Below are 14,078 nucleotides of genomic sequence, written 5' to 3'. Positions count from 1 at the left end.
TTAAAATTGCTGAGCAAAGAATTGAATGGCTCCTGTTGTGAATAGCCGTCTGTATGGGTAAGTTGCTTACCGCAGTCTCGCAGATGGAAAAAACTCAACTATGGTGTTTTCTTTTGGGTTAAAACAAACAAACAAACCCATAAAACAAACCCTCTGTGATTCAGAAATGTTTGCAGAGAGGCAGTGCAGCTCATCAGAGCAAATGTTGAATTGCAAAGGCAGTGCCACTGAAAATTTTGGCAGAGGAACCCTTAACCTCCTGCTACAGAAATAAGTGGAAAAGCTATAGAATAACTTCCTCTTTCCCTTCAAAATCCCTCTTAGGTTTTTTTACTCTTCTTGTTTCTGAAAATGTGACACAAAGGCACTATTCTGGTGCAAATCCCTCTTTAAAACCATGGAAAGTCAGTTTTAAAGGGGTATATGCAGTGGAAAACAGCTGAGGTGGCCATGTAACTTCTTGCTGCCAGCATCTGGGGCTCCAACAGATCGTGGGAAAACAGGGAGAGGTTTTTAGACTAAAGGCAACTTGTGTCTAGTACCGTGTTCTGCACCATGAGCTAATAAGCCAAATCTTTCAAACTGATGCAGATTAAATCTGCTGTAGCAAACATATTCCTCTCTTCCCTTTGTATGGGCTTCAGGCTAGACACAGCTCCTGTAAACAGATGGCTGTGATGATGGGAATGTCTTAGGCTGTGACTTCAGCTAGCAGAGGAAAATAATGGAATATTATATTGCCCCATCTCCCATTCCATGCAATCATTTAATCCTAAAGGTTTTGCAAGTGGTTGTGTTTCTTAGGGAAAGGAGAGAATGGAACATGCTCTCAATCATGTTGGTCTCTCTGAGACACTTCATGAACTCACTTCATGACAGATTCTTTCATGGGCTGGAGATTTGGCTGTCTTGCCTTAATAGGAAGGTACCAAGTAAACTGAAATATTTTTGACCACTCCAAAAATATGTTCCTGCTATAGAATTCTATCATCATTTTCCACATAACAGCTTAAAAACAAACAATAAAGCAAGACCATGGCATGTGTTTTCAGCTAGGGCATTCTTTAAGATTTTGGAATGGTGGTGGGGGGGGGGGGGTTGTAGAATGAATTAAATTTCCATTTAATCATACTGGTTTCATCTTCTCCTATATTCTATAGTAGTCTTATATAAATAGCCATAATTACAGTGATAATTTTACTTTTTGCTACACTGTTCACTGCAAAAAAAGAAAAAAATCATATGAGGACAGTATTTTTATTATACCAATCAGTGGGTTTAAAACCTGCAATTCTGCTTGGCTTTAGAGCTTTTAATATATTTTTTTTTCTCCTTAGGAATCACATTGCTGAGGTCTAAGCTTGGTTGGGATTTGAAAAGTCTCTTCACTGATGGACTGCTCCATGGACAGCAGGAACCCAGGCATAGATTATTTTCCACGTGCCTTGATAGGCTTCCCCAATGTCTGATTAGGTTTCCAGTAAAGGTGACTTCTCTAAGCTGTTTATTCTAGTGAAACTGCAAAATGATGTCTCTGAGATTCCTACCACTATGTCTCAAACCTTTAAGAGGTTAATAGCTTGGATGGTTAACAAATGTAGCATCAGAGTGGTAGTGGTTCTATCCTGAGTTCAGTTTTGCAAAATGTTTGAACTTTCTGCTGGAGAGGAATATTTTAATTCCTGTGGCCTTGCAGACTTTTGTGCTCCTCTCCTTGTGACCCAAGGATCTGCTTTAGGTGGCAGACTACCATTTCTTTAATATTTGTCTGCAATTATTGCACTGCCACCATCAATTAAATTCTCCAGATATTTTTCTTCCTGGTCTCCTGCAGCTTAAATCTGAAACTTTCCATTTTCCTGTCCATGGACACCATCACAGCCTGAACAGGGTCCAACTTTCCATTAATGGACACAGCAGGCTTTTAAAATAAATCAAAGGGTGGAGTCTGCAGCTCCGGATGCACCATGTGAAAGAGTCAGCCAGACCCAACTCCCAGGACTGCATCAGCTCCTTTCTGTTTATCTCTGTGCTTATTGAAATGATAAAAAGTGAACAAAAATGGGGGAAAAAAAGGAAAATAAGATGCCTAAACAGTAGCAATCAAGAGAGGAGCATATAACAAGGAATAAAAGAGGAAATAGGTTCTAGTTCTTAATCTATCTGCATGAGCCATAATTTAAACTGTGATCTGAAAAATAATCCTTAGAAAGTGCATCTGAATGCAATGCCTCCTATGCTCCACTGACTGATGGAGGACTGACTTGACATATTTCTCAGGTTTGAGGAAATGAAAGATTATGTACTAGACAAAAAAAAAAGTAATTTTTTCTCTTTTTTGTTCTTCTATGTGGGTCGTTGTCTTAATTTACCTCCATTCTACACAGATACACAGATTTCCCTGGTAGACAGGTGGCAGCTTGCAGAATCTTGTGTTCAGAAAACATTAATGAACCTCTCAGGCTGTTGTGGGAGATGAGCACTTTGCAGTTCTGGTGTTGTATTTTTTGTGCACTGTCATCTTGGCTCATGGAAACACCCCAGATGTTGATTCCATAGTCTCTGCTGCTCATGGGAGGATGTTGCTCTGGAAGAAGGCATTAAATATTGAGCTTTCAAAAACATGCTGTGCTTTTGGAAGATCTGCATGTAATTAATGTAAATGCCTTGGGGTTGATTTTAAGCTGGATTTGGTCTAGCTTTGACTAGAAAAAATGTTCACAACTGGAAGAGACTGACATTGTTGCAACCTACTGATGTTTGGAAATGTGTTGGACTTTGTCCACCCCAAATGTTTATGTCTGTGCTTTGATGTTTTGCTGAAATGCTTGTGTTCCATGAGGAGCCCCAGTGCAGTCAGTGCCTGGGCTGCATTGTGGAGGCTAGAGCTCAGACTAAGCCCTCTCCAAATAGCTCACTCTGGACCTTGAAGGCAGAAGGAAGGTTGCTAATGGTTGCATTTCAATCATGCTGTTGATTCAGTAACCTCTCAGTCCCCTCACAGCTGCTGGGAGAAGAGAGGCCCACTTCTTAAGAAGAGATGAAGGTGAAGATGATGCTGACTATAATGATGATGATAATGATAAGTGGCTGGGCACTGCTTCAGTTCTCCTTTCTCCCTTCTCCTCTAGGGACATTACCATGGACAATGGTGGTGATGATCTCTTTCTCCCCTTCTTGTCAGTGCTGTGGATTTGCTTTTCAGGGGAAGGTGAATGGGTGTGGGTGGATGCACAGCCAGGTCTTATCCCAGCATGAAACTAAAGAGCAGCCAATGTATCCAGATAGGAACCAGGCACACTATGCACTCCTGCCCTGCACTGAGGTCAGGACTGCATTTTTCCCAATTAAAAAGGAGGCAGTTTAATTGACAGGTGTTAATTGCTTCACAGGTTGTGCTCTCATTCACAGATGCAGGGCAACCTGAAGAAGGTGTCTGGGGTTCAGGCTTCTGGTTACAGATGTGCTGGCAAATGGGGAGGGATTGAGGAAATAACATGGTCCAGACCATTAGTCCAACTCAAACGGTGGCAATTGAGTAATTTTTGATTGAGTGGGATGACAGCAGTTCAGAAATAAAAGCATCTCATGTGTCTTCTTAAAACTTCACAACTACTGTTTCTTCATTAGTTTTTACCTTTTTTAACAAAATTCCCACCCCAATATTCATGCTTCTTTGGTTGCCAACAAAAAATTCCACTAGAAACCACAGACTCCTGTTGTTTTCCGTGTATTTATAATTTTGCAGACCATTCCTCCTTCCCTCACGCAGCCTGTCACTGTTCAGCTCTGCAATTCTTCTGAATCTATTCCTGGTGTATTATCTTCCCTCCCCACCCAGAGTGGCTCTTTAGTTAAGAGCACACTGAGTTGTGAAGAGCTGGGGGAGGCTGTCACGAGTGTGCTGCTTCCCCAGCCAGTGGCTGCCACGAGCATTCCCTGCAAAAAGGGAGCAAACCAGCATGAAAATCTTGTGCTTACTGTTTGGTGAGCTTGGCTTTTTTCAGGGAGTGAAGAGCTCATCTGGACCATAAGGGGGTCTCTGGCTCACAGGTTCACATGAAGTTGGTGGGAAGCATCACATTTTAGGATTTCGCAAAGGCCTTTTTGCTTTGCATACAACATTCTGTGCAAGGATGCACCTGGGTTTTTTCCCTCTTTCTTTCTCCCTCTTCAGTACAGAGTTTACTACAGGAGATGAACAAATTAAGTTCAAATCTGCTTCCCACACTCTCCTCCCTTCCCAAAGGTGCAACCTGGGACAGATTTCAGTCTCAGCTAGTGATGTTGGCATTGTGACTCCGATTGCTCAGTCTCTCGCCTCGCTCAACTACTTTTACCTTGTTTGTGTATTTTTACATGTTCATTGTGTGGCCTGGTGCCAAAATCCCTTAGCATCGTGGGAAGGTGCAATCATCTCTTAGCAAACCACTCCTCACTGCTTCCACACAAGTCTCATGTTCTGTATTTTAGGAGGCTGGAGCAATTAGCTGAAGTTGTGTCATTAAGATGTTACAAGCTATCCCAAATAAGCCATTGCAAGTTAATAAGTAGCTTAGGAAAATGGTTGCCAAGTATTTTTCTGTATGTTTGCATGTTCTGGAGTCTATGTAAATCGTGGTAATGTTCATACTGTTACAAATATGATTTAAAGCTGTGGCTCTCTGGAGTGATGGTTAAAGGTAGGGAGGCAAACTTTTCCCATAACTTTATTAACATGGGACAAAAATACAAGTAAATGGGTGTGTTTGGTGAGACTCCCTAGATAAGCATTGGATTTAGGGGGTGTCACAGGTGTAGAAAGCATAGCTTGAATGCAAACACATGGTGGGCAATTGGGTGTGCAACCCATGAATGTCCAAAACACAACTTCCAGCCTCCAAAGAGAAAGCAGCTGCTTGTGAACTACAACTGGGTGTAAGTTTTACCACCACCTGGACTAAAACAAAGTGGTGTATTCCAAATTCCCCAGTGAACAAGTGGTCATGAGATATGAAGAGTCCCCTGTGCCTCATCTTCTGGCATACCAACAGCTGGGACTGAGACCCTGCTTCTGGCACTTACAAGTGCTGCTGAAAAAGAAGGGCTTAAAATCCCCAAAGAATCCAAAACAATGGTCTGGGAAGAAGGTTAAGATCTTGAATGGAGGGAAAATGTTTGAAGTGAGGGCTCTGCAGGGAGCTGAACATCAGGAGATGATCAGGGTCCTCTGGTGATCCCATCACTGGCTTATTAATGAGCAGCTGTGTGTCCCAGGGGGAGACAAAACCAAACCCCTTTTCACATACAGAGGAGAGACAGAATAATTTTACATACTGTCACTGGTGGAAAAGAGTCTGTGTTTTTCAATTTTTTTAAAACTTTTATTCAGTTTTTTTTTAGAAAAGGAATAAACTCTGCATGGTAGAGTGTACGGTATATAATTTCAAAACAGAACAAGTTATATGGAATGGATTATTTTCCCAAACTATTTAAAGTCAAACCTAAAATCATTTGTAAATCAACACTCATTGCCAAGTAAGACAAAAGAAAACAATCAACATGTTTTTTTGTTTGGTACAGATTTTCTCTACCTCTTCAGTCTGAATTTTCCCAGGGTTGGGCAGAAAAGGGGGTCAAATCCTGCCCACTGTCCTAATCATAATTGTACTGACCAAGCTTTGTGCTCTGATATCTAGCAACATATGGCTTTATATATGTTCCTAAGTGAACAGTGCAACATCATCACCACCTTAAGTCTTTATTCCACATTCAAACTGTAACTGAACATCACTCTGAAACCCTTTTCCACCCCCAAAACAACAGCGATAACAATGAAAAGCAGAAAGTCTCCAGCAATCAGATTTCATTCCAGAAATCCGTGTAAACTGTAGATCAGGGTTGGGTAGCAGCACAGAAGGCAAAAGATGTGACAGCTTGATTCAATAGCATCTCTAAAGACTACTGCAACACTGTCATTCTGCATCTTGCAATCACAATTTGCTTTTTCCCTGCAGTGCTATAAAGCAATATAAGAAAAAAATCAGACTAAAAAGCAAAAGGTAGAAGCCTTTGTGGAAAGGCAAAGCTTCTGCTTAGCCTTGTGTGGTCACTATTAGAAACAGATCTCTGCAATCAGAAACAAATCTTGAATGTATACACACAATTTGGGTGGAAAGGGATACGGCCAAGGGTGGAAGCCCTCCCAGCTGACCCACAGACTGCTTTGGATTGTAGGTCCACACTACACCTGCTGCCTTTTTGGTCTGAATAAACCAGCAAGGCAGACACAGGCTCCAGGCTCTTGGCTCCACTGTTCCCTGGCTGTGTGGGGGCCAGGAGGAGGAGGAGAAGGGGGAAGGAGTAAGAGTGCTGTCAGCCCCCCTCCCCTCACTTTGCAGCTGGCTGAGTGACGCGTGGGTTGCAGTGACATGGGACGTTACACTGGGAAGGTTTAAGTGCACACTTTTCTCTTTACCCCCTCCTCCCCAGTCCTGTTGGAATGTATCTATATCAGCAATCAGGCAAGTGTTAATAATAACTGTAAGCTAGCATAGTCACTCTCCCCTTTAGAATGAGCGGAGAGCAATAGCATCAAACAAATTCCCATTTGTCCTGACATGTAACCTTTCCAGATCCTGTAGAGCAATTGTATGCAGGCTTTTTTCATATTAGAATTTAAGAGTCAAAGCTGGTAAAGAAACTGTATGTTTCCTGGCCTAACTGAAGGAAATAATAAAACTGATTAAAGTAAGAGCAAAAGAAAGTAAGCATTAGTGTGTTTGCATCCTCTGGTATGTCCCACTTCTCCACGTTCTGCTCACAAGCCCTTTCCATATTCTGAGCAAGCACTCCCAAACTTAGAGAGGTAAGGCTTCAGCTGGAATCTCACAGCTGAGACTATTATTTATTTTATAATTACCACAAATGTAATAACTTGACTTCAGTGGATCCATGTGGGGCATGTTGAGGGCAAGGCTTGTTAAGTGAACCAGCACAGGAGAAGATTGGAAAGGGGTGGGATCCCACATGATAACAGCAATTGAACAGTGTCCATCAGCATGGCATTAGCTTAGTGTGGCTATAGCATCAGGAGCTTGTTTAAAGCCTTTAAGCTTTTGGGTGTCCAGTCAGAACCAGGGAAGCTGCAAGAAGTTTTACCATAAAACTCCAGTACTGCAATGTCTAAAGGAACTGAATCTCAGTGGGCACAGATTTTAGGTTTTGCACAGTCAATCCTAATTAAAACCCCAAAACTATTATGGCTGATGCCCCTGCTGTTGGAGCCTTAAGACACCCGTTATACTGCTGAGCCCTACACTTTTTTTTTTAATAAAACACTGTTTTAAGATAGAGCACAATAAATGTGCTTATTACGCACTCTAACATAGAGCACAGAAATACAACACTACAGAGTGCAAGTCTAACCATATCTCCACAGTGGGAAAAGTGCGAAGGTTAGAAATATGCATGTGGCTTAACACAAGATATTTTTAAAAAACATGACATGGAAATCTTATACTAATGCTTTCATCTTTACCACAAACATGACTGAAAACTTAAGGTCAGTTGCTGATCCTTCTCTCGCAGTAGTAGTAGTGTAATCCTTTCAAAGGTTGGAAAGATCAGAGAATTAAAAAACCCAAGTGTCCAAAAATGATCCCATTTACCACTTTTCCAGTAGTTACATTTTTCAAGAAGTAAACGTGGAAGGTCACCTTGATGTTCACCATCAGTAACTGATACACTTGGAAACAGCTAAGCCAACCACCCAGACTGACATCAGTTCGGCGTCGCACACGCACACACACACGGATACACACACAAATACCCCACAGGAAAAAGTGCACTTTCAATTGCTGATACAAAAATAGATTGGCACATTCTTTTTGACACAGTGAAGATATCTTCTTTAAAAGCTTTTCCACTTTAAGAAGTCCTCTTGGAATTTGCAGCAGGTCTGTAGAAAAAGCGCTACGAGAATGCACTCAGTGGGCTTCCAGGGTTTGTGTGATGGAGAGGGGGGTGGTCATGGAGGCTGCCCTTCTAATTTTTGCCTACTTTTATAGCTGTAGTCCCTACAGGTAGGGTCAGTTGCCACCCAGTTTCAGCACATGAATTATTTACCAACAGCTCAGTCTTCACCTGCTTTGAGAAAGTAATGATACATAAATTCGTCAAAGCCAAGAGTCAATGAAGTATTTCCTGTATCCAGAAAAACTGTTTGGGGGCAGGGGGGAGAGAGAGTGAAGTGTTAGGAGTCTGATTTTGCACTTCCAGTAGTAACTGCAGCTCGGGAGAGCCAAGCGGGAACAGTCGGGAGCCCTTCCCCGCCGGGCAGCCAGCGCTAGGAGTTCTGCACCAGGCGTCTGTAGTGCGGCATCACCTCGTGCTCGGGGAGGTGCAGAGCAAACTCCAAGGCCACCAGCACCGGGAACTCGAAGGCAATCAGCTCTCGCCTGTTCAGCCGGAACTTCTCTTCCAGTTTCTGCAAGAGCCAGGGGGGAACAGGTGAATTAACAAAAATGGAATGAGGGTTTGCCTTTCTAGAGCTTTGCCACAAATGACGTTACTCAAAACACACATGCTGCTGTCATTAAATGTCTGTCCTGATCGACTTGCATGGCTCTAGGTTTAGAAAACCAGAGCTGTGTGAACTGGATGTGCTGAATCCTTACTGTGAAGGTGAACTCACAGAGTTCAGCCAGCCATGCTATTTCTGACACATTCGTCACTTCACTCATTCCACTGTGAGCAGACACATCTTCTAGCAATCACAGTGATTACCACTGCAGCAACAGGAAATTCCTGGCCTCATGCAAACATCAAAATCACTTGTGTAATGGAAGACATGCATCTTGTAATTGTTCACAAATTTCCTGCACTGCTTGAAATCACTGGTTTTCCTTTCAGCATTAGACTGTGCTACAACGCCCTGTTGGGGAAATTTTGTCACAATTTGATCCTAATACCTCAGAGGCAGAAGGTGTCATACGAACAGTGAGTAATAGAAACTACTATCCTCAGGGGGGTGAGATTTTTTTTTAGTTGTTTTTGTGCTGCGATTTACTAAACCTCTAATATGCTCTGTTGATTCCACTGGATTTGGATGCTACAAGTAGGCAACAAGCTGCTCAGGGATTTCTCTCCCCTCATCCTCTTCTTAGCATCCCTGGCTTGCTACTTCTCTGCCCACTGGATCTACTGAAAAGCTCAATTTCTTATAGATGGACCAATGTTACAAGATAGCAAGAGAGGCCAGATCTTCCAATTCCCACTTGGCTGATCTTTTGAGTGATTATTCAGAGGGTTTTCTAACAAACTGACTGTCAACCCAGCTCTATGACTGTGGGAGGAGGGCATGAGTCCAGTCCTGCCCCCATCCACGTTCCCATGTCTCTTCCTTTTGAGTGAGCTGGCTGTAGCCACACACCAAGACACCAGCCTAAGTTTCTGCAGCATTAAATCAGATTGGTACTTCAGTGCTTGCAGAGGATTATGGCATAACACCCCCATGTTACCTCTTTCATGTGAAGTGGGCAGAAGACCAAACACCTTAGTCTACAAAAAACATCTGGAGTGAGGTGTTCTAATGGGAGCACCTCCTTAGGTTTTCTCACCCAAAAGCTGAACTTGTTAAAAGAAATACAAATATCTATTAGACTTCATATGAAATTAGTATCTGCATTTAATTCCCAAAGGACAATCCTTACTGACACTCTTGAAAACATAATTAAAAGAAAAGCTCATTTCCTGATGGTTCACCTGTTGCCTTGTATTGACAGAATGGTGGTCAGATACATCTCAAACCTCACAATATCTGACACCAGGACCTTATATCCCACCAAACAAGCATCCCACACCTCTGCAGGCACATTGATCACTACTACTGCCACAGAAATGTGTAACAAATGAAAGATATTTAGCTGTCTGTACAGCTGGAAGCCTAAAGGAGAGCATGTCCACTGACAAACAGACCACAGACCACACACTGGCACTTCACAGAGATGGAACACTGGAGTCCTATGGATACGTACATCTATAAGATGCTTGACTTCATGTTTTCTGAGGTCACTGCCAATTTTGGCTGCTAAAAGAACACAAGCTCCAGCACAAAGCTTTCTATTCTGCTTGTTCAGCTTCCCCTTGAGAGCGAGCTTCTCAAAGTAGACAAAGGCCATGGCCACTGTGGGCTCTTCAAAACCACATTCTTCTTGAGCAAGCTTGCGCATTTCTCTCTTCAAGCTGAGTAAAGAGAACAGAGAAATATGCTGTGAGATGAATTTTAAAGCATTTCTCATTTCACCCAAAGAGCCATGCTTTCAGAGATTCCTGCTTAATCAAATGGAAGGGAAAACATAATTTACTGGGCAGATATCTTTATTGTGTTTTGGGGGCACATTTCATGGCACATTTTTACATTGCTAGTCACCCTCACTGCCCAAAACAGACAGTTGTGTCAAACTATAAAAACAACCAAAAAAGCTCTGACAATTTTAGCAACAACATTTTATCAGAGGTCCTATGCTGCATACCATTTGTTTAGTAACAATGTTTTGATTACTGGTGCTCTGCATGCAGCTTTTGCTGCTGGTTATGGTTGGTCAAATCCAAACTGACAGTTCTGTCCATGTACTGCAGCACTGTCTGGTGACAGAGCAGTGTGACTCAGTGTCCTTCTGGCCACTAGGGTCAAATGAAATTATCATTACTTCAGTGGAGCAATATGCCTAGCCTGCTACACCAGAAACAGAGATGGAATATTACAACTTTGCTGTGAAGCCAACTACTTGTTTTGCTTCTGGCCAAGGCACAAGAGTCAGCACTTCTCTTTTCTCAGTCTTTTTAAGCCAAGTGCCATGAGCTTAGAGACTCTGTTGTGTTATTTTTCTGGGTATTTTAATATAGTGCATGCCCAGCTCTCATCCTCATCCCATTAGATGCTGTGCTTGACACCTGACCAGTGCGTGTTTGCACATTCCTCTATCCTGTTTATTCATCCCAGTAATCAAAGCAATCATCTGACTTACTCTGCAACTCTGCTGGTCACTGTTCCTGGAAGATCAATCAGTGCTGTGCTTCCCCTCATGTACAGCAGGAATTGCACTGATATGTGAGACAGCTGCATCACGTTGCAGCTTTACTGAGCTTTGCAACGTACCTTCTTATTTTACTGAGGGTTAGCTTGATGTGAGGGAATTTCTCCTTAAAGGTCTCATTCATGTCCTTCTTGAGATCTGATGGCTTCACATAGTCTATGACTGTAGTCTGTAAAACATGTCAAGAGAGAATTACTCTTTTAGTATGTACCAAAGATCACTCAATTCCCAGAAACAAGGGATACTAAACAAGTGCCACTCAGTCCCAGACAGGAAAATTAAGTCTGAACTAAAGCAACTATTTATTTGTGACTGACAAAACAAGTGACCCATTCAGCACAAGCCTTGAACAATACATATTTCATGAGCATACTTTCAAGTATTGCTAAGACTGAGTTGAAGACAAATGTGGCTGGATGAAATCTACCTGAGAAGTCTTTATTATACAAAATATTCATCACAATAATTGATATGATGACCAGACTTCAGTGCAGACCTCCATGTGGTTCTGAGACCATTTTGAGTTTTTCTCAAATTAATTCTTTGAAGAAACCACTGGTAAAAACTCTTGACTGCTGTAGCATACATTCATGATAAAATAAGTAATCAGCTCACATGGCAGGTCACTCAGTAGAGTGGAAGACAGCAATGCTGTGGTAAGTTAGGCAGTAAATAGACAAAGGAGTCAGGACAACATTCAAAGTGTATGGTCTATTTCCTTTGAGCTTCCTATTCCTTTTTGCTACAACCTAAGGAATCTCCCCAGGTTGCAGAGGGTTCTCCTGGTCAACACAGCACCTGCATCTGTGGGTGCTCAGCACTTCTCTTGCTCCCTTAGTCTTTGTTCAGGTAGCACTTTGTCCAAATCCTCTGTCACCATTCACCTGGACAAAATCTATCAGCTCAACCACAAACCAACCTTTATTTCTTCCAAGTTCTGGCAGTTCTGCCCATTGGACAGAAGTGGAGAGGAACTCCAGTTTGGGCACCTGGGGGACAGTCTAGTCCCCAGGCATCCAGGTCCCTGCCAGCTTCAAGCATGCAAGACAGCAGCAGTGGATAGTGCAGAACATTCTCATAAAATATTATTTCCCTTCTAATTTCTGGTTTTGATTAATCTGTATTATGGCTAAAGGTTGTTAACATCAAACAAGAAGAGGTGGAAAGAGGCATGCAAAACCCTTGCTGCATGTTATGCTTTTATAGAAGGTGGAGCTCTGCTGTAATATACCCTCATGGGAATTGAAATCAGTCAAAAAGACTGACTGAATATACTTTCAGGCTTTTTTTCTGTCATTAAAATGATATATGGAAGGGTTTGGGGAACACAAAGTGCAATGGCTCTAGAGAGAAAGGAGACAGCTCTCTTTATCCAGTCATGTGGTCCTCTGTTTCCAAAATGAGCATGAAAGAGAGTAAAACACTCCTAACTTTTTCTGCATTTTATTTAGGAGATATGGTACTGAATTATTAGGAATTTAAAACAGAGCAGAGCATGTGTTTCCCCTGAACAGTGTCAGCAGTACTTGTGGCAAACATAACAGAGAGGAAAAACCCAAGTTTTTGCCATGGGGTGCTGTTATGGTCAAGCACACATTTTAAAACATGGACCATTCTACCACATCAACACTCTTCAGCCACACCTGCTTCCCTGCACGTGTATGGATGAGTCTGACTGCAGGTTCAGGCAGACAGTGCAGTGCCCCTGAGGTTAAAAATTCATAAGCTGCCTTGATGCTGAAGCAGGCAATGTGCTGCCACACCTGAATAAAAGGAAGAGTAGAGAAGACAGGGAGGAGAAGCCTTGCCCTACCCAGGATCAGTAGGAAAGTCTTCCATGGAATGTGTGGGGATGCCTGGTTTTAACCCTGCTGAGGTTGGAAGGATGTATGTACACACTGTGCAGCCATGGCTCTCTACTGTAGACAGCTTCTCACATGCTCCATCTCACCTGGTAGGGCTCAGATCCTAACAACTACCCCTTTTCCTTTCTTTCCCTGGAATGTTGCAGCCTGCCTGCCTATTCCTTGGTATTGTTGCCAAAGGATCATCAGCAAGCTGGGTACTGCTGATGTTCAGATATTTTTATGGGAGTTGTATGTGTTAAGAGGTTTGTGCTGCTACAAGAGGACACTGAAATAAGCCACATCTAATTTAGATTCCTGCTGTCTGCTCCTCAGGGTATGGAAATGTGGGTCCATGCTGCTCTTGCCTACAGAGCCAAGAGACTCTAATCAGATGCACCCTAAGAAATGTAAAGATGATTTCAGTTATTACCAGTATTGGGCAATCCTACAAACAGTGAGCTCAGTGTTCCTGTGCAAAACTACCTGATGTCTTATTTAATGCTTCACTACAAACCTAACTGCCCATTGTTTGTTCATTACCACGGAGCTCATAGTTTTATCTTAATTAACTTGCCTTTAGCATTCTCCAGGTTATCTTCTTCTTTTGCTAATGTGCACAACAGAAACCACTTCCCAGCAGAAAGGGCACAGCAGCGGAGGGGGAGCCTGTCCACCCTCCAGGCTCAGCTGAAGGGCTGCACAGAGCTTGTGCCAGACAGCAAGTTTCAGCTGCTCTCACTTCCAACAAGTGGCTCTGGGGACCACTGTGCAGAGGGGGAGCGAGCCCTGGGCTCTGCCACTCAGCAGCAGCCCCCTGGGATGCACCTTTCCCCACAGCTGCTCTGCAGGCACCAACTTGTTTTACCTGGGACTCCTCCAGCCTGTGGGAGGTTTGCCAGAATTCAGATAAATTCTCTTTGGAAGGAGAAAAGCTCTTTTTAAAAAATTTCATTTAAAGCAGAGTGCTCAGAGGTTTGAGAATCAGCAGACTGCTTAAAACTGAGAACAGTAAAGAGGTACAGTTATTTTTAAACACGGAGATTTGTCAATTTTGTCCTGTTGATAAGGATCTTCCCCTCTCCAACTCTGAATACTGCTGCTTCCTGTGAGACAACAGTCTCTACGATACAAATCACAATAATGAAATCCAGAT

General features: G+C 42.7%; 1 protein-coding gene across 2 annotated transcripts in view; it reads right to left on the bottom strand.

Moving 5' to 3' along the window:
* Nucleotides 1–5,335: 5,335 nt before the first annotated feature.
* The window catches only part of CABLES1 (Cdk5 and Abl enzyme substrate 1), a 70,495-nt gene continuing 61,752 nt past the window's right edge, over nt 5,336–14,078 (bottom strand). For both annotated transcript variants that reach the window (XM_079300789.1, XM_079300788.1), the window contains 3 exons: nt 11,141–11,247; nt 10,017–10,224; nt 5,336–8,467 (listed from right to left, as the gene is read on the bottom strand). In XM_079300789.1, the coding sequence (XP_079156915.1) occupies nt 8,327–8,467; nt 10,017–10,224; nt 11,141–11,247 (456 nt within the window). In that variant the 3' untranslated portion in view covers nt 5,336–8,326. The remainder of the gene's footprint in view (nt 8,468–10,016; nt 10,225–11,140; nt 11,248–14,078) is intronic.

The sequence above is a fragment of the Erithacus rubecula genome (assembly GCF_903797595.1).
Source record: "Erithacus rubecula genome assembly, chromosome: 3".
Taxonomy (NCBI): Eukaryota; Metazoa; Chordata; class Aves; order Passeriformes; family Muscicapidae; genus Erithacus; species Erithacus rubecula.
The sequence above is the reverse complement of the archived record's forward strand: the minus strand, read 5'-3'. Positions and strand labels throughout refer to the sequence as shown.